General features: G+C 40.2%; 2 protein-coding genes across 9 annotated transcripts in view; one reads left to right on the forward strand and one right to left on the reverse strand.

The window, feature by feature from the left end:
- Positions 1 to 900: 900 nt before the first annotated feature.
- Positions 901 to 13,599, reverse strand: pitx3 (paired-like homeodomain 3). The gene is made up of 4 exons (XM_047030189.1): positions 13,292 to 13,599; positions 7,905 to 8,031; positions 4,997 to 5,202; positions 901 to 2,486 (listed from the first exon to the last, which is right to left on the reverse strand). The coding sequence occupies exons 2-4, from the start codon at positions 8,011 to 8,013 to the stop codon at positions 1,920 to 1,922; spliced, it is 882 nt and encodes a 293-aa protein (XP_046886145.1). The 5' UTR covers positions 8,014 to 8,031; positions 13,292 to 13,599; the 3' UTR covers positions 901 to 1,919.
- A 2,193-nt stretch (positions 13,600 to 15,792) lies between these two features.
- The window catches only part of gbf1 (golgi brefeldin A resistant guanine nucleotide exchange factor 1), a 57,651-nt gene continuing 48,510 nt past the window's right edge, over positions 15,793 to 24,933 (forward strand). For all 8 annotated transcript variants that reach the window (XM_047029801.1, XM_047029804.1, XM_047029802.1 and 5 more), the window contains exons 1-3: positions 15,793 to 16,098; positions 17,331 to 17,434; positions 17,681 to 17,747. In XM_047029801.1, coding sequence (XP_046885757.1) covers positions 17,339 to 17,434; positions 17,681 to 17,747 — 163 coding nt within the window. In that variant the 5' untranslated portion in view covers positions 15,793 to 16,098; positions 17,331 to 17,338. The remainder of the gene's footprint in view (positions 16,099 to 17,330; positions 17,435 to 17,680; positions 17,748 to 24,933) is intronic.

Below are 24,933 nucleotides of genomic sequence, written 5' to 3' on the forward strand. Positions count from 1 at the left end.
GATCAGAGGTCCAAGTCTTGTCCCTTATTGGCCCTTTTGGTCTCTTTACCTACTAGTATGAAGTTTCAATAAACTACACTGACTATATAAGTGATTGCTGGCATAGTCACTAGAAGAGGCAAACAGTGCTAAGAAGCTAATAAAAATGTTGCTGGCAGTAAGTGAAAACACTATAAAACGTTCAAATAGACAGCCAATTTTACTTGGGTTGCCAATAACGTGCCGCAAATGGTTGTCTAAGATAGTTGTTAAATCATACAAATAAAAATAATCTAATAATGTAAAGCACTGTAGAAAAACACATTTTAGTCCCTTTCTACGGTACCATCAATTCCAACACGTAACGTTTGTGAGAAAATAACAAATAAATACTTTCCGTAATGTTAGAATTGGCATGTTAAAGCTATTTGAGTGACAGTTGATGTTGGGAAAACTGGCAAGCTAGAAATAAGTATGCATGGGTACTAAACTACAAAATGAGAACAACATTGTTGTAAAATATCACCGTCAGTGCCAAGTGCCCCCGCTCGGCAATAGAGCGTTTGTCCCCTGAATAGGAGTCTACAGGGACACCTCCCAACTGCTTACGTAATGTTGGCATTGACCACAGACCATCTGAAGCATGGCTTTAGAATTCCTCCCCTGTTACGGGATAGCCTGGGGACCGCACTGTGGCTACTGCTCAAAGAGTGTAGGTCAAACATATCGGTGACCAGCCAACGGGAACATCTATATCTCTACATCTGTCTCCCCATGTCCTTGTTGCGTAATGTTGCCATGGAGGTGAGATGGCGTTTCCATGGTGTTGCCGTCATGTCCAGAGAACATTGTGTGTAGGTCTGTGTCACTTTGTCAAATGTCATGGGCCGTAGATGATGAAAAGACAAAAATCAAGAATAATTATCGTTTCTTACACAGTATTTACTCAAATAGCAGTCTTAGTTGTTCATAAAAACAGATCCGTTTTATTCATTTTAATGAGACAAAGCAGGCTACACCAAAAAAAGCTTGTTTTATAACAACTGCACTCTTACATACATTTTTACAGTAATGGACTCCCTTCATATAACACCACACAAATCTATATATTCAATGGCTTTTTGGGGGGTTACTTTAAAAAGGTTCTGATATTCTGACAGATGTGTAAACCGTGGTGGTTTTGTCTAACTGATTTTTTTATTCTCTCTGAAATGACGTCCTGCTACTTTTCCTATCTTTCCTGATGTGAACTATGACCCTGGACCTTCTGAACTGAGTGGAATTCATAACAAAGATTCAAATTCCTAAAGAAGGTTCTCATAGTACATCAATCTATGCTCTTGAAGAACATGCTTTTCTTATCTTCAAATAATTACTTTTCATAGATAGTTTTGTCACATACAAAACGGAAAAAAGTCCATTATATACATCCTCTTTTCCCCATATTGCAACCACAGGTCCCTTTTCCTGCGATGGTGGTGGAAAGCTTCAACAATGATTTCCTTTTGGCCAAGATGTTGACCACCAGTGCAGTTGCAGCATTCAGGTTTTTCTTTGTTTTCCTTAAATTCACTCTTGTCATGCAGTCCAAAACAATTATAGTTGATATAATCTTAGAAATCCTCATTTTAACAGTTGGTCGGTTCAGCAACAAAGTCTCAGTTTATTTGTGAGTTCTTTGAAGCGTGGTGGTCCATCTGGGAATATAGTTTTGTCTCTGTTTAAGCTTATTCCTGTTGTGTACCACCCCTTTTCCTCAAACAACATCATGGTAGTCAGTCCATACCGCAGTAACACATTTCTTAGATTCATAGATGTAGTATGGAAGGGACAGGAGAAGGTCTATTGGCTGGGAGCAGTGGGGGAAGTGGATTTGGGGGAGAGAATACATGTAGGTGTTTTAGGACTGGGGGGTCGGGGTGGGAGGTTGTGGTCTGTCTTCATACTGGCCGGTCCACTGCATACTGGCATGGGCTTAGGTTAGACACTGGGTTCTGAACAGCCGGATATGCAAAATTGGCGTGTTGCTTGGCCTTGAGCCTAAGGCTGGCGAGGCTGGAGTTGCAGGTGTCTCTGTACATATAGGGGCTAGCCGAAGTGGCATAGGGGCAGGTGGCCGCTGTCACCGCCACTGAGTTGAGCGTAGGGCTGTTGAGGTTGTTGAGGTTGCCCAAGTTGTTGAGGCCCGCACCGGGCACCCCAGCCACAGCTGAGGGCACCATGCTGGAGCCCATGTTCATGGAGGGGATGGAGCTGGGAGGGGAGAACATGGGCTGGGAGGACAGGGGGCTTACATTCATGGAGTTGAAGAAAGGGAAACTTTTGGCTGACAAAGGGCTGCTAGCCAGGCTCTTGGTGGCCCAGTTGTTGTAGGAGTAGCCTGAGTACATGTCATCATAGGGCTGCATTAGTCCATTGAACTGGGTGCCAAAGCCATTTTTGCACAACTCCGCTTGTTGGTTCCTCTCCCTTTTCCTCCATTTAGCACGGCGGTTCTTGAACCATACCTGCAGGCAAGGAGACAAAGATTGATAAATATGTGTTTTCACGTCAATCTTATTTCATGATGGTGAGTGGCTAAACATTTCGGAGATGATCACAAAGAAAACGATGTATACAAATGGATCTACAGTGCTCCAAACATAGCTCAGATAATAATAAATACTAGATATCAGAAATATTTGAAGACATGGGAGAACTACTATACATTTTTCAAATGTAAACATGATGTGTTGTACCAACCACTCAATTCTTTTACCAGTAAATAATATAACTAAACTGCTAAGTTGCATTACTAAAAGTTTTAATAGCAGCAAAGAATCCCCTTTTAATTTAATTAAAAAACATCATGAAACCTTTCAAATAGTTTTGACAATATCCAGTGTATATTCTGACACTTTGAAATAAAAAACTTGTTTAAGAAACTAAGTTGAAGTGTATTATCAAGCAGTCATATAAAGTATGGTTTATTAAAACTAATCATTCACTTATTTTAATTATGAGCTCTGACAGAAAAGTCTATGCCACTTCACATTTGTCATTTTAAGGTTCTATTTTAAGAGGGTATAAAATGGATTTACATTTTAATGGCAAATTTTTAATGAACATATCAAATTAAGTTCCCAATAGAGAAAAAAATACTTCCCTTCAGCGTTCGTTTTTGAGCAGAATTTTCAGAAGCAAATTGTTTTATGAAGACACAAAATGTATACCCCACAATGTTTTACTGAAAAGCGAACGCATGCATAAACATATAGTAATGTCATGCAGACAGATGAGTTGTTTCAAAATAATAATAATTGTAATCACTGTTCTGTTCATGCAAAACGTTCAACCAGTTCTGTCTTTCTAATATTGTGGGCATAGAAAGATTACCCTCTGTCAAAAGGCTTGGTCTACCAGTACCAAATCTGTTATGGTAGTAACAGAATGCTCCAGACTATTAAATGTGGAGCTCAGTGTGTAGCACCAAGTTTTCCATCCTACTCAGTGACAGTGGGTAAACCCCCTCAAGGAGAGTTCTTCTCGCACCCTTAACTTGACTCTGGGGCAATACTGTTTAACTGTTGATGGAAAAATCTGAATGTCAAATGGTTCGATGGGAAAGGTTATCAAACTAAACCTCACTTTCCTAAACTGGTAAATGACCAGCATGACCAAATGCTCAACTTTAAATATATGAATTATATTATTTTTTCTGTTTAAAACCAAAGGCAATTAGAGGACTTAAAAGGGCTGACATGTCTATAGTCTTACTAACAAAAAAATTTTCCTTGGTGGATTGCCTCAATCAGTGATAAGTACATACAATATACAAAATAAAGTGTATTTTATCTGTGCCATTAGGACACACATATTTAATGGAATAACATACGCCAGTGTGTAACATGCACCTTAAGAAGGCAAATTTGTCTACTACGATCAAATACGCTGACAAATCCCATAAATCAACATGACAGGGGAAGTATCTTTGGTATGCCAGTGGAATCTGCGTCTACCTTGGATTATAGTGGAACGTGAAGGGTTCAGAGGGCTACTGATGGACATTAGGACCTAGCCCATGTGTGGTCTGTTGTCCTTTCAAAATAACAACCAAGACTGCCTGCTATGTGACCTTTCATCCAGCCAAGTTGATCTGATCCATTACTTGTCAGACAGGCAGCAATTGTATTGTCGTCCATCAGTATGTGCACCCACCTGCTCCACACTGGGTGTGGACCGAACCTCTGGGCTGGAGAAGGAACGTTTTAGGATTGGGGCTTTGTGCCCTTCTGACCTTTGTGTCACACACTATAACGTATGAATATAGGACCTGTCTTTGGTGTCGATATATACTTATCTGTATTTTGAACACAAACATGTCTGATATAGGAATGATCCAGGAATAATATAATGTACATCCCTGTTACCTAACCAACCAAAGACACAAATTTAAACCATGTATGAATTACTTACTCATCCATGCCTATGGACTTGTACAGTAACATGTGATACAACTTTTCATTCAAGAATTCTGTCTTGAAAGTGTATAAAACAATAAAACTCAAATGCAGGTAGCATTGATCCAGCACCCACCCACATACAGCAGTCACCGCGAAACAACTATCACTCAATTACTCAACAATAAATAATTGCTCAAATACCCTTTTCTACATCATCCTCACCATCATTATCATCATCACCATCATCACTATCATTGTAATCAACACCATCATTACCACCCCCACCATTATCATCACCACCATCATTATCACCATGATCACAACCACCATCATTATCACCACTGCCATCATCACACCAACATAATTTTCATCACCACCATCATTATCACCATCATTATCATCACGACCATAATGACCCACCCCACCATAATTATCACCATCGCCACCATTGGCTTTATCACCACCAACATCATTATTGCCACCACCGTCAACACCACTGTCATTCATGTCAAATCATTACCACACCAATAATCACCAATATCATTTTCATCATGAGTGCGTGAGGGTTTACCCACCCTAACGCGTGCCTCCGTGAGGTTGGTCCACACAGCGATCTCCTCCCGTGTGCTCATGTCTGGGTAGCGGTTCCTCTGGAAGGTGGCCTCCAGCTCCTGGAGCTGCTGGCTGGTAAAGTGGGTCCTCTGCCTGCGCTGCTTCTTCTTCAGGGAGCCGTCTTCAGCATTGGACTCGTCCGTCTGGTTCTGGTGGGATTTCTCTGTGTCTGGAAGGGCAGCAGGAGGTGGACCCCCAAGAGTTAACTACAAATTCCATTGAGAAATATCAAGTTCTCGTTCAGATTTTGAGATATGCTCAAAGTAAAATAATGTATTTGGGAGGTTTTAGTGGAAAATATTTTATTCTAAGCTGCATAGCCATCTTTTAATCAAGAAAACTCTATCCTGGACAGATGTTTTTACACTTCACAAACACTATTTAAGTCAAACCAACAACAATGTAACCGATTACATAACAGCTCATTGGACCTATATTGCAGAAAACAACTAATCAATAATTGCCTTCCTTTGGCCCGGAAACAAAAAAAATCACAGAAAGGGTGGGACAACACAACCATGTTATGTCTACCAATGAACCATCCTCTCCTAATCAGAGTTCCGCAATTTGAGGACCCCACAGAAAGTGCAAAATTAGCTGGCTCCCTAATCCCCTGGATCAGGCTTTTGTGACTGGGCAGGTTTGGGACTGTTTGGCGAAGGCTTAGCTCTCTAGGAGGAGTTTGAAATGATCAGCAGGGTTTAAAAGAGACTCTGCAGGGCCACCAGCAAAACCAATAAGGCCAGACCGAGGCTGTTATCTGCCAGTAAACTGACACTGGTTTAGCCATCACTAAAAGCCTAAATCTGTCCTGACTCCCATGTCACAATACAGAGGGGAGGTCAGAACCCTTTAAAACCTATTGTGGTCAACAATGGAGGCAATCTTACCAATAAGGTCCCTGCTTGTTGTTGAAAAGATTGGTTTGCGATTTAACTTATCAATGGCCATTGGTGGCATTTAATTCTACTGTTTTTTGATCACCAAGGTATATTTTATTGTTTTTGATTTGGTTATTTCTCAGTTAACATTGAACATGGATTGATCAAATATGTATTGTCATCATAGTTGGGGCATGTCACAGCAATTCACCTTTGTCCTTTTAAGGATAAAAGTGACTTTGAACCTATTATCACTACAAGCCTTGCCACAGACTTATTCTTAGACAACCAGAAAAGTTATGATGATAATGAACAGAAAGTGAGAGACGTCTACACTAAACGGTTCAGTGAAACAAGATTATAAATAAGTAAAGGCTTTACAGTAAATTAACGTTCCGGAGGGGCAGCCACAGGCACACATTACACTGATGACATTTCTTTGAATGTCGTTGAGGCTGATATGGGGTGAGATATTCTCAGCTCCAGAATGTCTGAAAGCTTGTTAGGGGTGGATTTATGAGCAGAGGTTGCAAAGCCAGACACAGTTGTTTGGCAATTAAATTTGAATTTATGCACTTGTCCCCTGGATGAACAGAGACAGGCAGGACATGGAGGTGTAGGTAGAATACATGTGCAAATGCATTCATTTAAAAACGCATAAAGACATACACGCACAGACATGCAGCACACACAAATGCAAGCGTATACACGCATACACGGCCCTACACACACGTCGACAAAGTCACACAGTTGTAAAATAGCGGTTTATGCACAAAAGGCTCCAAATATTCCATTAATCCATTTGGAAGCATTGGATATTTCAATCCAACTACTAACCCTATGTCTTATTTCAGCATCTATGTTTCTATTTCATGGGCGCCGATTATTTCCAGTTAAATTAATAGGATCGGTATTTTATTAGATTTATTTTTATAAAACGAACCCCTTTGTTCACCCTTCGTGAGAAACCTAGGCTATACATTTTTTTTAAAGAATGTTGACTATACTCAACATCAAGAGTTATCTAGCTTCATTATTAGTTTGCTAGATTACAGAATCTGTAATGGCAAACATGTATTTGTCTGATCAAAATCTCAATGATCTAGGCCTATCTATATAAGGCTAGGATGCTGATTATAATTTCGTTAACGAAAATTGACTATGAATTCACCATAACTGTCCATAAAATTGAGGGTTTCATAGACAAAGAAATAAGAAATAGTTTGGAAGGAGTAATATATATATTCACTCTATATGTAGTCTTTTTTAAATAATCTGGTTTTCAACAAATCATAAAACTGAATAAGACAAAAGACTCCATCCACGAACAGCACAGGGCCTGACGGATTTGGATTGCAAAATAAATGCTAAACATGCCCCATGTTTCTCTTCTACCCCGTTTTGCAACAAATATCGAGGTAACTCTGCAATGAGCTTGTCCATTTCGGTAAAAAGAGACCCAATAGGCTACTTTTGTCACGCTTGTGAGATCAGTTGGTGCCGCTAGATCCTCAGACACGTCATTGATTTGTGCACAAGGATAAGCTTGCAGATGATTGCTCCAATTCCTGGAGACATGTAGGCTACTCTATATCCAGTCCCATGCATGCAAAACAGCAAATGCCTTGACTAGGCTATATCAAACCATAAAAGCTTGGCTATATTATACATGTTATAATGCGTGAATCCTCAACATAATTAACCATCAAATAACGTCAAAGAAATTAGGCCTAGGACAATATCCAAATTGGCGTGCGCTCACTCCGTTCATCAAGGAAAAAAGTTTTACAATTATAAGCCTGTACACCGGATCTACATGAATTTGACGAAATATTATAGCTAGGCTGTGTATATCTACTCAAATATAGGCCTCGAAATAGCCCACTACAAATATCGTTTCGTGCTACTTGTTGCAAATACCTGCCAGAACAACTCTGTTAAATCCGGCTTTACAAATAGTCATGAAAAAGGTCATCGTGTTATAACTGACCGCTGTTGTCTTGACCTTTGCATCCCTGATCATGTTGAGGGGTCCCGGAGTCCGAGAGCGATAGCGCCGGGCTACGGGCTTCACTGTCCGTCAGAAGGTTAAAATCCATAACCCCGGCCGACAGACTCTGCAAACAGCAATGCGACACATTTCAGCACAAGTCAATATAAAACAAACATAAGCTTATCAATGTGGTCGTTAATATGGTTATATTTAGTCATTTTAGCCTAATGCCCACTTATTACAGAAATTGCTGGAGGAATTATCTTTGTATCTCTGAACAGCAACGAAAAAATATAATTGAAATGTAAGGTACGATCTATAGGCTACTAGGCCTATATCTTGTCTACAGACAACATAACACTTCATAGCCTATTTTTCGATTAGAATGTAATTTTGTCATGTTATAATTTAAACAGAGTAACCTTTTTTTGTTTTAGCGACTGTCTCTGTCTATTTCTATTTTTGATCATTCAGTTATTGGCATAAACTTATCATGATCTGTTAAACTAAAATAGTATCCTCATGAGGGAGACTGATACGTAATAGATCCTAAAATAACAGGTCGTTTATTTATACAAGCGCAGTTAACACCTTTAAGATATGGGGACACAATCACTCCCTCAAAGCTTCATGAGATTTATGATGTCGTGGCTGGGTTTAATGACGGGGTAGGTTCCAGTCCACTAGCCACCCTTTAAGGGAGTTCCCAAAATGAGAAGAGAAAACAGGCTTATAACAGCGGTATAATTTGTTTGACAGGACAAACTAAAAGTAGTATCAAAACTACGCGGAAGTAGCCAATTACTTCTCCTTTGACATTTTTTTCTGATCAAACAGCGTCTTCGTTTTCGAGAACAAATTCATTTGCAGTCTCTAATAGCCCTTTTTGCAAGCAATGTCACAAAGGGATTCACTTGCGCCCATAGCACTGCACCTAAACCAACTTAACACAATGTCTCCCATGCATGCATTTAGCTACTGGCTGGTTTACTCCATGTGCCATCAATATGCCAGTCTGTACCTCCCATCTCATCAAACGTATTTCAGCATAGGAAGTTAGAAGTGGCATAAAATCACAACCCCTGATCGATCCAGTACTGACCAAGAGACCAAGTCCAGAAGGGAGTGCTTTACCATCAAAATAGTGCTTCCCATTTAGAGCATCCATGTTCAGAGGCTTTTAACTCTAACAAACTTTGATTTCTTGCCATTCAGTCAATATGTTTCATAGTCCCATTGGACAAGGGGAAATTAATAGCTAATGGGGGGACTTACTTGTTATATTTTAATATTTATAGTCAAATAAGTTCAAAAGACTCAATTAAAAGTGCACATTTGATTATGTTTTGCATCATGGAGTTATTATGGCTTTGCAAGAATATAAAATCAAAACCTCAATATCTATCTTAATTTTATTGTGTTAAACCAGATTTTAGTAGGGACAAGCAAGTGCATAAAATGAAAAGTTTAAAAGATAAGACGTCATGTACAATATCCCAGACTGGTTTTGGTTTGCTCATTCTGTTAACCTATGGCACAATTAGCCAGAAAGCTTTCACATGGAGAACTTACACAATGTGGTTGGTATAATTAAGAACAAATCATTGCATAGCAGGACAACTCACAAGTCTATCAATGATATGTGTATTTTTTTCTTTGCAGAAAATGAGAGATTGAGGAGGATAAAGTTAAATAATGGTAGACAAATTTCTTTACCATACACATCTAATTGTGTATGGTGTCCCATAGTTTGTCATACAAATTAATATAATAATAAAGCTGGTGGAATTTGAGGCAATTCTCAATATTAAAAGTCGATGTAAAACTGTAGCAAAAGTACTCTAATGGGTTCTGACAGTCTTTGAATACAGCTCTTATTTGTTTGATGTTCTTCTGTTTTCCCATAAATAAAGCAACCCTCAATGGTAGTCTCATCTTCTAGAGCTCAAAGTGTACTTGCCTGAGAGCAACAGCTGTCCTTTGTATGTATGTGTACCCAAGACAAGTATCCCCAGTGTACAGTATTTTTGGTCATAAATATGAATATGACCCAGTCAGACACATATCCACCGTGACAATGATGGATGAGCCAGTGTCAATGTAGTGCTGAGAGGCTGGCTAGCTTGCCAGGGAGGGAGTTGGGGTGACGCAAGCTGGTCATTTTGTCTGGAACAAGGTGTCAGTGCCCCCTTTGGAGGTGTGACATTACTATATTTCAAACTCCAAATCATGACCCTCCCCCCAGTGCATATGATATGGCCAACATGCCATCATAGACCTAACAAGGGGACTAAACTCAAATGTGTTCTGTGAGAACTGTGTACCGTGAGTTTCTGTACAAATATTTTGTGGGAACTGCTTTGCATGTCCCCACGTCACCTCACATTGAAAAGGACTTTGTTCTTGTTTACTGATGGGCAGTTTGGTAACTAGATTTTTTAAATAAGGTCTACTTTTAAACATATACATTTCAAACTAAACCTTGTGAAATTATTCTATTTCTTTTGGGGAATTATGCTAAAATATCATCAGTTTTAAATCGAAGATAACTTTGAATGCATGTATTATTCCTTTGTTTAAAAAAATGCTAATGATAACCTTGATCTTATTGCTACTGGTTTCAATCTATTTCTGATAACATAACTACAGTTTAAGGAGCCCTCTTGAACTTGAAATGTTACAGGCAAATTACTTGTCTGACAACAACCCACGATGATTCACAATGTAAGCCATAAACGAGTTGATTAGAATACTTAACATATTATAAGGATGTGTGTTAATATGCATTGTGCAGCCTATAGGCCTATAACCCTTTCACATCGACATTGCAAGTGTGTTCCATCATGTTTATCTGCCAGTCTATACGTGCTCATGAAGCATAAAATAATTGCAATCAAACACAGACGTTTGGCCATATCCTAACTGAGGGAAATAATTTGTAATTGGTGTGGACTTTTGGCTTTGGAATCTTTGAACATCGATCTCATTATAGGTCTAATAAAATAAAAATTGAAGCAAAAATTCTCTCATTTTTCCGAAGATTGGTGGGTCCATCTGTTGGTGCTACTGAGGCAGACTGCTCATATTTCCACGGACCTGCATTAGCATTGGAATTATTCAGAAACGCGTCGAGAATTAATTCCTTGGATTAAGACTTGATTAAGATGTGTGTCACTTTGCTGTCTGAGAACTTATTAAGGGTCTCCTCGAGGAGGCGGCAGATGGAATTTCGGCCCAATGTTTGTAGATGTTAATTTCTCCCCTCCTAACAGACATTTGCATAAGACTGGGAGTGTCAAAGCGAGTTTTTCATCAACACGAGACATAACAACCCAGTCTGATGAACATGTCATAAAAAATAAACTTTTTGGGTCTTCCAGATAGCTATTACAATTAGGCTAAGCAGTCCTGATATTGCTGCAGTTAACTTTAAACTGCAAGATTGGGATAGTGTCTAAGCCAAATGCCTCTCATAGGGACCAAGACTAAAGGAATTGGTGGTAATTTGACTGCAACAATAAATAGGGTATCCGAACAACGTATCGTAATTGTTATAAACCAAATAGCTAACAAATCAATAAAAAGGCTTTCAATTGAACAAGGTTGTTGGGATATCGAATATCCCTTTGAAATTATTTCAAAAGCGGAAGACTGTATTATTATTATTCAAACACCAGGGGCCCGATGCATATTATAAAATTACAGCATTGATTGTATGCTATTAAAATGTTAGGACTAGATAGATTTACAGACAAGTGAAAATTCAAACTCTCAAAACACTTTGTTGCAACCACATTATGAGATAAATATAGGATAGGCCTAATATAGGCTACAGACAACGTTTGTATGCTAGTACTTGCCAAATAAGTAGTCATACAATTATTCCATTAAAATGCGTAATCCAAGGCTATAGAATTAGCATGTAAAATTATTTTAATTCAAGTGGTGTGAAATGTCTTTGATGGTAAATCCAAAACCTATGACAGAATTGGCCACAGGCCCAGAGCCAACTTTATAGAACAAGTCGCTATTTTCATAAACAAATTAAAAGGCAACCAACGCGTCAAGTAGGCCTATGATAAAAATGTGTTTGTAAATAAATGTGTTTTTTAAGGGTCACTTTCGCGCTTTTGATGGAATACAAATAATATTGCCTTTTTATTTAGCTACCAATAAACGAAACAAAAATGCCCATTTAATTTGTCTCATTTAGTATAGGCTACCTGTGATATTTTCTAACATAAAAAAATGTTTATAGCCTAGGTTAAATAGCAATAACAATCCATTTTCAACGCTTTGTTTTGACATTTCGAACATGGCTCAGTTTAACTCAGTAGCACACAACTTGCTCAAAAAAACCCAAAAGACTTCAGGAACTAAACATTTTTTTGGGATAAAGCATATTTACCATAGGCCCATAGGGTGCCATGGAAAGCCCAATATGGGTTAAAGAAAACAACGTAGGCCTATTTGATATTGTTTAAGTTTAAACTACAGGAAGAATGAGTGCACACATGATTGTAGAGGCGCTCTAGGCTGACAGGGGAAAGGGAGCAGGAGGTAGAGGGGGCACGGCTCTGGTTTTCATTCTGTGGTCTCTTGTGGCTCAGGAGCACCTGCCACCTATCAATTTCGGCTAGATCCCCAAACATTTTTGACCTCTGAAATGGTTTCACATCGAACGCGCTCACAAGCCATGAATTTATGCTTTGTGTGTTTGGAGACTATAGCCTATTATTTTATATGAAGGCTTATTTGTGTTTAGTTTGATAGAGAAAAAAAAATTGTTACAATAAAAAAATACAAATAATAACCGTCACAAGTATCCTTATCTGCGATATATTACAAAGTAGACTCAATTACATATCATTTATACTTTAATTAATTCATTATTTAGGAAAGTGACGCTAACACTGTGGCTACTGTTATTTTCAACGGAGCGTGGAATATTGTGGAATATTTTCTGCCCAGCCAGCATGACTATAGGCTGTGTGTGAGTCTTACTGAAAAGTTAACATCAGGGTAGGGCCTATAGCACATTTAATCAAGTCAATTTATGAGTTGGTCCATAAGCTATACTATGAGTCCGAAAGCACTATGGTTATCCGTGAATATTTAAAGTAAACTTTCTTTGCTTGGCCTATTTGCATTTTCGTTAATTAGGCCTTTATGCACTAACGTTTAGGTTATAGTTAATTATTATCTTTCCACAGGTCTTGTGTGGAGTAAGGATGACAGTTCATGGTTTAGGAATAGACACCCTTCTAGCAGTAACTCTGGATGATGAACCGATGTTTGCTTATTTTTGACTGTATTCTCTAAACAAGAACCATTTCACGTTATTTACAGGTGTACAAACAGATACACTTGGACCTAATACTCACATGAAATCCCGCTCTGGATAAATTAATCCCTGGATAGACTAGCTTGGTGTGAGTTATTCGTTGTCCGAGAGGGATGTTGCTGATATGTAGAAAGTTCCTCTGGCTGTAAAGTAAAAAAGCGTCAGTTTCCTTCTCTCAATGCAGTCAGACATGAAGACAATCGAAGAGGGAAAGCTCGATCCCCATACAGAGCGGGGCAGACTTTATGCTAAATATCGTGTGCGACAGGTCCACTGTAGAAAGGACTGCCCACTTCACAGCTTTTGCTTGCCCCCCACAGCACGCACACACCAACACTACATTACTACTCTCTCTCTCTCTCTCTCTCTCTCTCTCTCTCTCTCTCTCTCTCTCTCTCTCTCTCTCTCTCTCTCTCTCTCTCTCTCTCTCTCTCTCTCTCTCTGTCTCTCTCTCTCTCTCTCTGTCTCTCTCTTTCTCTCTATCTCTCACTCTCTGTCGGTGTCTGTCTATCTCGCTCTCAAAACATACGACACAATGCATACAACTAAGCAGCACATCATAGGCTTCACACAATCGCGCCCTCTCTCCGCGACTTTAGCCTTGCAGTTTTGACATGCGCTTACGTTTGGATGGCGCAGTCCATCTCGATTCCCCAAGCAGAGGATAGAGACTCCAGACTACAGAATAGCCGACTGCAGGCAATCATTACACATGACTTTTCCTTTGCTATGTTCTCTCTCCTTCAAAATACTCTAAAACAAGACAGCGACAATCTGTAAATAGGTATTGGGGTTACATTCTAGTCTCTGCAACTCAATCAAGATGCATGACACCTGAAAGGCACATGATAGACTACAGCGACTTCTACAAGATTTTAAAGTTAAAAACTGATGAGATTGCTCAATAGATATATCTATATAAATTGATATATCAATTTGATTTTCCATTATAAACAAAAATGGGATTTGAATTTTAGATGCAATAATCTACCAATTCATGTTTTATGTATCAGATAACAAGGGGTAAGTGATAATTAGCCTCTTCTTACATGTGTCTGGTAGACAGTACGTCATGTAGAATCTAGGTCTTCTGAATATTTCACTGAAGACATCAATCTGATGATTGGCTGAGGTCCTTCTTGGAATATGCAGCTAATATTGAGTAATGATTAGAAAGGCTTCCAAGATATCCTGAGTAGCCCTACATACTTTCAGTTTGGGAGAAGTCAATCTAATAAACAGAAATCCAGATGTTTCATATTGGAAGAAAATGGGTGGGGACAGAAATGTGACATTCACTAAAACATCATTGTAGGTCAGATGAGGACATAATGTATAACAAATGTGCAACATACCATAAGCACTGCTCTCTAACCATGAAATGTTGACAAATTCATACATGAATACAAATTCATACATGAACATTGTCTAAACACACATACATGTGTGGAGTCCTAAACTAAAGAGATTAGTGCATGTAGTTTAAATACATGTCCACATAAACCAAGATTCCAACACCATGCAAATTATTGAAAGCAAGAAATGAACATGAAATAGGATATACAAACATAAACATTTTATTTGAATGATTCCAACATATTTTCACCAGAGATTGTGTCACGAGGATAACCTCTTGGTTGGTACTTGGTTGGTGAATAACCAAGAGGTCATTCACATGTACGTACAGGTGAATGACTGGAATCATAAAGTTATTTCTTCTGTGAGGTTGGCATATCTCCTTCTACATACTGTAGAAATGCCTTTATTTGCAGATGAAATGTTGCAATTTCAATCCCAGCAGGTGATCAAACACTTTGGAAGAGAGCAAACAAAGAGCTGCTACTGTGGGGTTGCATGTTTAACCAGATATTTAACACTTTCTGGTAGAATTGTGCAAAATGGGCCTTATCATTAGGAATGTGCTATACTTTTGTCTTGTCTAAGTACATGTCGATATAAAGGTTATTTGATATTGGCCCATGGAGGTTATTACTGCAAAAAAGACTTCCATCTTGTGTGTGTGTTTAATGTTTTCTTAATTATATCATATGTGGTGTCTGTATTCATAATATGTTATGTAAATTACCACAGGGGCATCCTAGGCTTCATGGTAACCCACTAATAGATCAGTCTAAGATTTGAAAGGTATTTTATAGTGTTCTTCAGGATTGAAACAACTTGAAAAACTTGATATTGGTATTTATTTATTTACTTCATATGAACAATCCTTATAGTTACACTATACTGTCATTTCCTCAACTCGAGCTGAGCTTGAAATGATGAACGAGCCATGCCTTTAGCACGGAGTACACAGAAGCTTGATTGTTATGGTCCCGCCTTTCCATGCGTTTCTTAACTAAAACAGGATTCTTGAAAACATAGAAGTATAATATAGACGTTTAAAACATTTATGATAACATGGTCAATGTTAAAATATAAATGGGATTCATGTGTATTTTTGATCAATTGAGTAACGTCCAATTAATGTTTGAGCCTATTGGTCCAGTAAGCTGTCAAACAAACGCAGGCAGCAAGGTTGGTTGCACATTTCCAGGTTTTCCACGTCAGTGTGTTTACGAAGTACAGATTGACAACCGGTATATTTGTTTTAATTGCTCATATTTGACACTGTCTGGCAATTTAATAATCAGTGTCTTTGTATTGTATGTATAAGAATTGGAATGCCTTAGTATTGGTATTTCTCTATATGGTGTAGCTAACTGAACTTTAGTCATCACTTTTGGTCAGCTGTACAGTACTTGGCTTGTTAGCTAGCTAGCTAGCTAGTAGCAGGCTACCACCAGTTGAAATTGTACAGGACTCCATCTTGGAATTGCAACTAAACAGGTATGTGTTTTTCCGTGAAATTGTATCTATCCACGATTTTGTGAAACAAACAAAAGTAAAGGAGTTGTCTAGAACGTGACTTATAGTCGGGAGCTTAATTTAAACCGATACGAGGTACACGTCGGACTGACACAGTACATGGATGTGGTGCTAGCTAGTTAGCTAGCTAACGTTAGCTCGTCGAGTTGACCTGTCAAAATAGCTTAAATGTCTGATAATGGCAGCCAGCTAACGTAAGCTAGTTATAGCCAGCTAAGCAACAAGCAACCAGTTTTGTCTTCAAAATACAAAACAACGCTAGCTACATGAGACGGTTGTAAGGCTTGAGTAATACTCAGTTAGTGCTAAGTAGGTTATTATTGCCAAGCCGAGCTTTCTCAAGCAGAACTGTGAGATGAAAGATTGAGCTTTTATTGTTGTTGCTAGATAGGTAGCTCTATGGCTGTTGCTAATTAAATTAGCTAGCTAGCACATAGTGTTGTTTCAGGGACACCCCATTAGCTAGAACTGGTTAACAACGACCCTTAAGAATTAGTCCCGCAGGAGCAAGCTTGTTAACAATGACCGCAATCATAACTTCGTGTTCATGTGTCATCTAGCAAACTGGCTAACATTATGATACATCATCTCACTTGCTGCAGGGTGCAATAATAGCTAAACTAGCTACAGTGGAAAACCTACTACACTCTACGTGGCTTGTCTGGGTTTGTCAGGCCTACTACTAGCTACTAGCTAGCCCTCTAGTTCAAATTACAATGAGTCTGGATGGTCCTATAGTGTACTTGGCTAATAATTGTGAGTTTTGAAAGGTATAGCCTTCGCTTTCAGTAATACAATAAAATAGTTACGATGCGGCCATTTGGGTACCTGATGCACACCTTTTATATGCCTTGTCGCTGCGTGTTTTAATTCAGATTTATTGCCATTTCTGTGTACCTATTCTATCTTGTAATGTGATTGTTAACCATGACAGGTTATGTTGGTCTGTCACATTCTCAGCACATCAATTAAGTGGGTATCAGTCCCTCATTAATGTAATTCTATTCCCCTTTTCAGTCAAGATTAGCCACACATGGTGTTTCCTGCAATAATCATCTCCAGAGACAATTAGGCCAGCTGTATATCCACCTTCAACAGGACCATAGGATTTAACAGTTCTAATGTTAAACTGAAGCAAGGGAGAACTTTCCTCCAAAGTAACATCCAGTCTCACCCTATGTTTGTCTTCACAGAAAACAGGATGGTGGACAAGAATATATACATTGTCCAAGGGGAGATATGTACTGTAGTTGGTGCCATCAAGAGGAATTCAAGATGGAATACCCACACTCCTTTAGTAAGTGTGTTCCACTGTCATTTTATGAAGACTATTTTGTTTACGTTCATTATAGAACTTAGCCTTTCATGATCAACGCTATAGCACTATATTTCTGATCCATAGCACAAACAAACTCTCCATACACACCTAAAATAGTGTAAAAAAACACATATAACGTTAAAACCTGCACCACAGTTGTATTAGTAATCGTGTTAAATGTAATTTGTTTGTCATTTACCTTTTTCTTTAAAATTCTTTGCTCAGGATGAAGAACAAGATCCATTACTCAACAGCTTTAGCCACCTGAAGGAGATACTCAACAGCATAAAAGGTTAGCACTGCTGAAAACACATACAAGTAAAAAAGTTGTTTCAGTTAACCATTCCTTTACATACACACCAACCAAGCTTACTAAATTTAACGTTGAATAGCTAATAAGGATTGGTCTTTCAGTTTTCTATGAAAGCATTTCATACAGAGACACAGAGGATGGATTCACTGAAGAATATTTGAAGTTGCCATTGTTTAATATTCCTGAAAGACCAACATTCTTCATAAAGGCTAAAACGAGTAGCCATAGTTTCTTTTCCAATCTTCCCTCTTCAAATACATCACACGGATAAAGCTGTAGTCAGTTGAGACCTTGAGGTTGAACACATTCAAGATTGCCATCACAAAGTGCCTTTTTTCCTCCTGTCTGAAGAGTAAGAGCATATTTAATCAGGTGTGCGTGGCAGATTTCCAAAGTGAAATAGGTTGGCCTTTCACGTTTGTCAATATTATCTCTCCCAATGTCTTACTGTGTGGGGGATACTCCGCTTAATCATTTTAAGAAGTCCCATTGAAGCGATACAACTGTTTGTTCATCTTTTATCCAAATGCCTGCTAATAAGCTAGACGGTGAAGGTAAATGTTACGGTGGGTTGTGCAAGTGTTTTTCTCTGGTGAGAACATTTGAAATCTTGTAAAGATACACACAATGTGTAGAGGCTCTGTACTTTTTTACAGCCTTAAAATCGAGCAGTTTCCTCATTCCTCAAAAGGTTTATTAAGAAGCCTAATAAAGGCTAACCATATCAACACATTTTTGGGCCTACAGTACATCTTACACACATGGGCCGGGTTTCCCATATTCGTTAAGAAGCTCTTAACGCTAAGATCCTCTTAGGAACGTTCTAAGAGAAAACCCGGCCATGGTTGTGCTCATAGAAGCAAATATCCTTATGGTGCATCCAACTTCGTTGCCATCTACAAAAGCTATCAGCTTATCATCACCCCGCCATACGACTCTTACATTCACGTTCAGGCTCTAAAGATCCTGTATTGGCTACTAGCTGATGATCCGTGGCCATCTGTGTGCTCACCCTGCTGTTATGTTAACGTGCCTCTTGCAGTGGGGCAGCCCTCTAAACTCTTCCTACCAGGCAGCAGCTAGCAAGCTATCTGGATGATGGAGAGACGGAACACATGGAGCCCTGAGGCCACGGTTTCAGCCCCTCTCCGGGTGTAGCTAGTAGCGTAGCCCTCCCCTCGCTCTCAAGGGAATGCCACCGCTACTACTAGCTGCAAGACAGACAGGCACGGCTGCGCCAGGGCCCTAGGAGGAATCGGCCACGCTGTTTTCATCCCCCCCCCCCCTCCACTGCTGTAACACCAAAGGTCTTGTTAGTGCTCCAGAGCAATGGCATTGGAGACCGGAGTGTTTATTATATTTCACCTAGCTACTTTTATTCCAAAATCTACTTTGATGGTTTACCCCCTTGATCATTCTTAAAAGGTTAAGAATGAAGACTGTTTTTCCTATTTCAAAGAACAATGGATGGTTGGAGGTAACTTAATTCTAGTTACCAGTTCTTGTCACTGCAATGTGATTCATGTGGAAAGGCGACTCACCTTCTTGTAATCTTATAAGCACAAACTTTGACCCTCGAACGCCATGTCACTGTCCTGCAGAGACAAATGCTTCTAAAAGCAGATAAGAAAAAGCAAATTACCAGACTAGAGTGCATCAGATCTTAACTAACTGGATGCATTTTGGGGGGGATTATTGCAACAACGGATACCAATACCCTACTGTCACTCTACACATGCACTCATGCACAAAATCCCACATGCACATAACGTAGACACACACAAACACACCGGAATCATTTCAGTGTGAATTTTTCCGGGTGGGCTGTGTCTCTGTGTTGTGTTGGTGCTCTGAGGTTTTGCAGTGGCCCAGCTGTCTACTTACTGAAAGCCCAGTCATTTCATACACACACAGTGTGTATCTCTCAGACCCATCTAACAACAACAAAGGCCAACCAGCAAAGAAATGTGGATTCTTCCCCACAAGGTTTCACATCCACTTTCTCCCTCTGTTCATCTCCCTCCCTTGCTTCGTTGTTAAAAGTTCCTCCATTCTGCTTTCCCTCTTGTTCTGGCTGCTGTGATTGGCAGGACCATGTGCCATGTCGTTGGAGAGCGGTGCAGCTGGAAGTATATCATCTGCAATTTTAGTTGGGTAAATATAGCAGGGAGTCTTGTCAAGCAGAGAGATAGATCGTTCTGGGAAAGGAAGTGTTGTCTCTTTCTGTCCAAGAAAAAAAAAAAAAAAAAGTTTCCTACAACTTCTGGATGTCAAAAGGTTTTCTCTCAGTCGACAAAACAAAGGGGGTATAGTCAGAGGAGTTAGGTCAGCTATGGAACATGTGTTTTAGTGTCCCTAACCCCCCCACCCATCCGCCCTCACCCCATTTTCTGTTCTGTCTTTGACTCACTACCCCACCTGACCCTAACCCATGTCTACTACCTCCACCTTGCTCCTGTTCATTATGCAATCAGGCTTTTCTTGATTGGATTGGGACGTTAAGATCATACAAAATACCTCGTCTTCATCTCGCAAGCTCATTTGACCCGTATAATTGACTGCTTTCTAACGGCATCTCGGCCTTTAGATTTGAACTGATTGTTTTTGAACAGCAAAAACACAGCTCCCTTTTTCCCCTCATGTCATAAAATATACGCTTCACTGATTGAAAGTAATATAACACAGAAGGGAATGTCTGGTTCCAAACCATGGAATTGTTAGTGCTACACCATCTCCCAATAATCAATCTGGTTTGTTGCTTCCTATTCTTCAATTGGAGCCTGCCAATCAACACATTCCCTAGTTTGTTAAGTAATGCACATTTATTTTGTATATATTTTTGCGTTTGATTCACTGTTGGACTTACACGATCGCATAACATTTAGTCATTTAGCAGAAACTCTTATCCAGAGCGACTTACAGTAAGTTAAGGGACATTCTCCCCGATGCAAGTAGGGACACATCGTCATTTGGCACTGCCGGGAATCGAACCAACAACCTTCTGATTAATATCCCGACTCCGTAACCGCTCAGCCATCTGACCCCCGATTACTTATTTTACTTATTTTGCCTGGGTTGGGACTTTCATTGCCTTCACCCCTTTAGACATCCTATCAATGAGACGGTTAACCAATGCTGCCTATGGGGTTAAGTGGACCAGTAGCTCAGTGATGACAGGGTTAGCCATGTGGACATGTCAAGCTAATCCCAGTACTACATTGGAATTACAAACAAGCTACCAATAGTGACAAATTGGCCCAGTAGCATATTTGCTGGGGTGCCTATTACCACAAGATGTCCATAGGTGCCCATTTCTAATCATTGAAACCATAGGTGTGAGATGTTCAAAAACAAGCCTTATTTTGATGTGTAGATTGAGTCTCTCATGGCATTGACAGGCGAAGTATTCCACATTGGATTCATGTTTAACATCAAACAGATAAATCTCAGCCTCATTCCCCTGTTGAATAATTCTTTGGATTTGTGTTAGGCTATTGGTTGTACAGGAGTATGGGGTAGACCATACCTTAGAGAGGCTGAGGAGTGAACTGAGATTCATTCAAACGTGGTTTTTCTTTTTTGTATTCTCACTTTCTTTTTTCATTTTTTTCTTTATTTTTTCTACCTTTGTTATGAACAAGTCAGTCCAAGCTTCTTTCTAAATCTTTTTCCCCTCCTTCTTGCTCCCAACCCCCCTCAGCGAAGGTCAGATTTTTGACAAGTCTGCAGAGAAAGCAGCCAGCCTTAAATCCCCTCATTTTTATTCATACAAATACAGGTTTAGAGATTCCGACACCCGCAAGATCTAAGCTAGAGCGGCCCGCTTTTGACTGACAGCTCTTTCTCATTTTATATTTTTTACTGAACACTAACTAAATTCACAAGCACACCTCTAATTGACTGGAATAACTAGCAAGGCACCAGTGGTGACTATCAGAGGGGCACAGCGATGGAATCGCAGAACGAATGTCACGATGGATAATTTGAACGCTCGCTGATTGACCTTTTCAATAATTATCTCACTGTCCCCTGAGTAAAGGACAGTGCAGATATAATTTTTCTTTGGTTCAGTTGGGTGAACATTTGCCAGACAGCATTTTTTCTTATTCAGATTTTTTTTAAAGTAGGGTATTTTTTATATTAATTCTCTTCCTTTTGGTCACTGTAATTACTTCAGGAAATATCATATTTATATTTAAGCGTCGTGTCAATTTTGTAATTTATGTTATGGTTACTTTTGGCTTTGTGTAACAGTCCCTCTGCTGGCTACTTAATCCACAAATTGCTCACGACCTCACTCATTCACCTCATTATAGCTTCCTGTCCATCAGTGAGAGGGAACACACACAATACCAGTTCAAGGTCAAGTGTGTGCGTGTGTTGTCTTGGCCCCTACAGCTGTGCTTAGGCAGCTCCGCCTCGAAGGGGTTTGCAGCCTGTGCACGTGGGAACTAACGGTGCCCTTTCAAGCCCCCCCCACCCCCACCTCATGCTCCTCTGCCACCCGATATCCGCACATATATCACTCCCAATTGAACTGGCTGAATGCAGTTGGCAAATGCCAAGAGGAGCCATAATTCAAATCACTCAGTCACTTATGCAAATATGTTTACTCACCAAGGAATTCCAGCCTCCTCAGAAGAAATGGCCTCGTGTGAACTACATAATCCATAATTCCCCCTTCACACTGTGCACCTATGGGTTTAACACTGAGATTAAGATCATCGGCTGTTCTATTTTCAGTCTGGGCACTGATGATGTATATTTCATAGCTAAGCCAAAAATATATAGTGTTGTCACTTCCATGAATGCATTGGCCGTTACTTCAACTGTTGATATTCATCTGAGAGGGAATCCTGTCTTCTTTGAATTTCACAGAAGTTTGGGAGAGGGAGAAAGGAGGGTGACAAGTGATTTCGCTCAGTGTTTTACCCTGTCAGGAATGTACAACGGCTGTCCCCCAAGATGGAGCAACACAAAATCGAACTTCCTCTTCACTGTGGTGAAAACAAGAACCGGGGTACCATTACAGTGATGATGGTATCCTGCCTGCCACTCCTCCTGTCCTTTCCACAAGGAAGGTGGGATTCTTAGCACCCTTGCCAGGGTTAATGTCCCAGTCCAAATAGGGAACAGGCGGTGACTGTTGAACTTTTCTAGAAACAAGGTTTACTTTCATTAATAGACACTTACTGACTGTCAAGCTGTTTTCTTTCATGACTACGTAGTTGACGTACAGTAGTCCTACAAGATTTGATTAGGTGGGATATTTTTTGTACATTTGCCAAACTGTTTATTACAAGAACAGCAGTGGTTTGCCACCCTTGCATTTCAAAGGGTGTAGGCATATCGAAGTGTCTTTGGCCTGGCCAAGCTGTTTAAGGAAGGTGGAGTCCCCTTAACTCCCTCCCCAGACAAACTGCCCCTATCGCTGGTTAGTAGCTGTAAATCTGGCCAGTTAACAGTGTCCTAACCGGGGACTGACAGGCATGGCTTAGGCCCGGTGTGAAGAGGGGATGCAACTGTTGTCCTGTTTCAGAGCCTCTCAACAATGTGCTGAGTGGATGGAGAGTCCCAGCAGAAGGCCATTAATCATGCTGGCCCGGGGGTCCGCACGGGGTCTGTGGGAGGGGGGTGTGGGGGGGAGCATGGAGGATCTGGGTGTGCTGACAGGAACAGAGGGCAAGACTAGAGCAAAACAAACCAGAACCCCCCCCCCAAAAAAGAAAAAAGAGAAGGAGAGGTCGGAGAGACACGGCTAGGATGGATTAAGGGAGAGGCAGGCACCAACCAGGTAGGAGGTATTGAGTTGAAGAAGGTAAGAGAGTCAGATGAAGGGAAGCAGTTGCAAATTAATACATTGCTTCTTATAGTCATAGTGTTTGTAGATCATTCAGAAGTAGAAGGGTGTCAACAAACGGATGCACTGCTATTGTGTCCAAATGTCTTGAATTCTCCAAGCAGTGCACCCCATCATTAGATGCAAACCAGGCTGGCTAATTTACATTTTTCCATCTGCATGAGTAATGACCACAAACAAACTGCTTTGGGAGGAGTTTCTAAAGTTCTTGAACCTCAACATTTTTCTACTTTTTAAATTTTAGTTTTAGATCTGTTGATTATATGAAAACATAGCAAGTCGAAGAAGTGTACAGACACACTACGGAGACTATCCTGAGCCCCTCCACCCATTCTGCTAGCCTGAACTGAGGCTATCCTGAGCCCCTCCAGCCATTCTGCTAGCCTGAGGCTATCTTGAGCCCCTCCACCCATGCTGCTAGCCTGAACTGAGGCTATCTTGAGCCCCTCCACCCATTCTGCTAGCCTGAACTGAGGCCCACTGAGTCTAGAAGGGATCCGTTGAGTCCAGGTCTAGCCCCCTACGTAACGTGTGATGTCAGCTGTGAACCTTACATGTAGGATTTAGTGTTTTCCCAACCTACTACCTAGATGGTATTTTAATGTTATGTTAAGCATATTCTTATGAGGTGGTAATTGGGGGTGGGGTGGAGGGGGGGGGGGGGGGGGTGAGTGCTGGGTAGATCTGCTCCCCCGCTTGGCTTTTGTTCACCCAGGAAGTAATGGGTTTGAAGTTCAGCGCCACGTTCTCGACTCCACACAGGGAGTCGAGAACATGAATAAAGCATTGGGTATTAAGGTGGGGTTTTGAAAGTTTCAACACCTCTGGACTGTCCCTGTCTGTCTGTCCCCTCCCCTCCCGCTGCTCTAAAAACAAAACTGGTGGGCCACGCGTGGTGACACTTTGATGGGACTGCTAGCATTTTCCAGATTGACAATATGGCCAGAGTATTGACAATTTTTGGAGGTGCCAAGTGTTGGCTTTCATTGTGTAAATGAGCATGTGGGCTAAGTTTAGCGCTGTACCAGCACAAGCTTGACATTTTACACCAGAACTTCCTTGTTGCAACTGGTTGGAAGACATAATTTACCTGTAGTAAAACATTTTTACCTGTAAATTGTATCTGCAAAAGACTGGTATGTCAGACTAAGCTTGAATGCAGCCAAGCAATCTCAGCTGACCAAATCAGGTCTTTAGATGGAAGAGAGGGCCGGTGCTAATGTACCTTTCTTAGGTCCCATTCAAACTTCTACCAACATCTGTCTTTTTTGATGGGCCGTACGGTAGTCAGTAGGTTTATCTTTA

Source organism: Hypomesus transpacificus, chromosome 11, assembly GCF_021917145.1.
Source record: "Hypomesus transpacificus isolate Combined female chromosome 11, fHypTra1, whole genome shotgun sequence".
Taxonomy (NCBI): domain Eukaryota; kingdom Metazoa; phylum Chordata; class Actinopteri; order Osmeriformes; family Osmeridae; genus Hypomesus; species Hypomesus transpacificus.

Excerpts from the sequence above, each read along its gene's own strand:
- pitx3 (XM_047030189.1), bottom strand. The coding sequence starts at position 8,013 with ATGGATTTTAACCTTCTGACGGACAGTGAAGCCCGTAGCCCGGCGCTA. Across the intron at positions 5,203-7,904 it reads CAAAGGTCAAGACAACAGCG|ACACAGAGAAATCCCACCAG; the intron begins GTCAGTTATAAC and ends CTGCCCTTCCAG. Across the intron at positions 2,487-4,996 it reads TCACGGAGGCACGCGTTAGG|GTATGGTTCAAGAACCGCCG; the intron begins GTGGGTAAACCC and ends CCTTGCCTGCAG.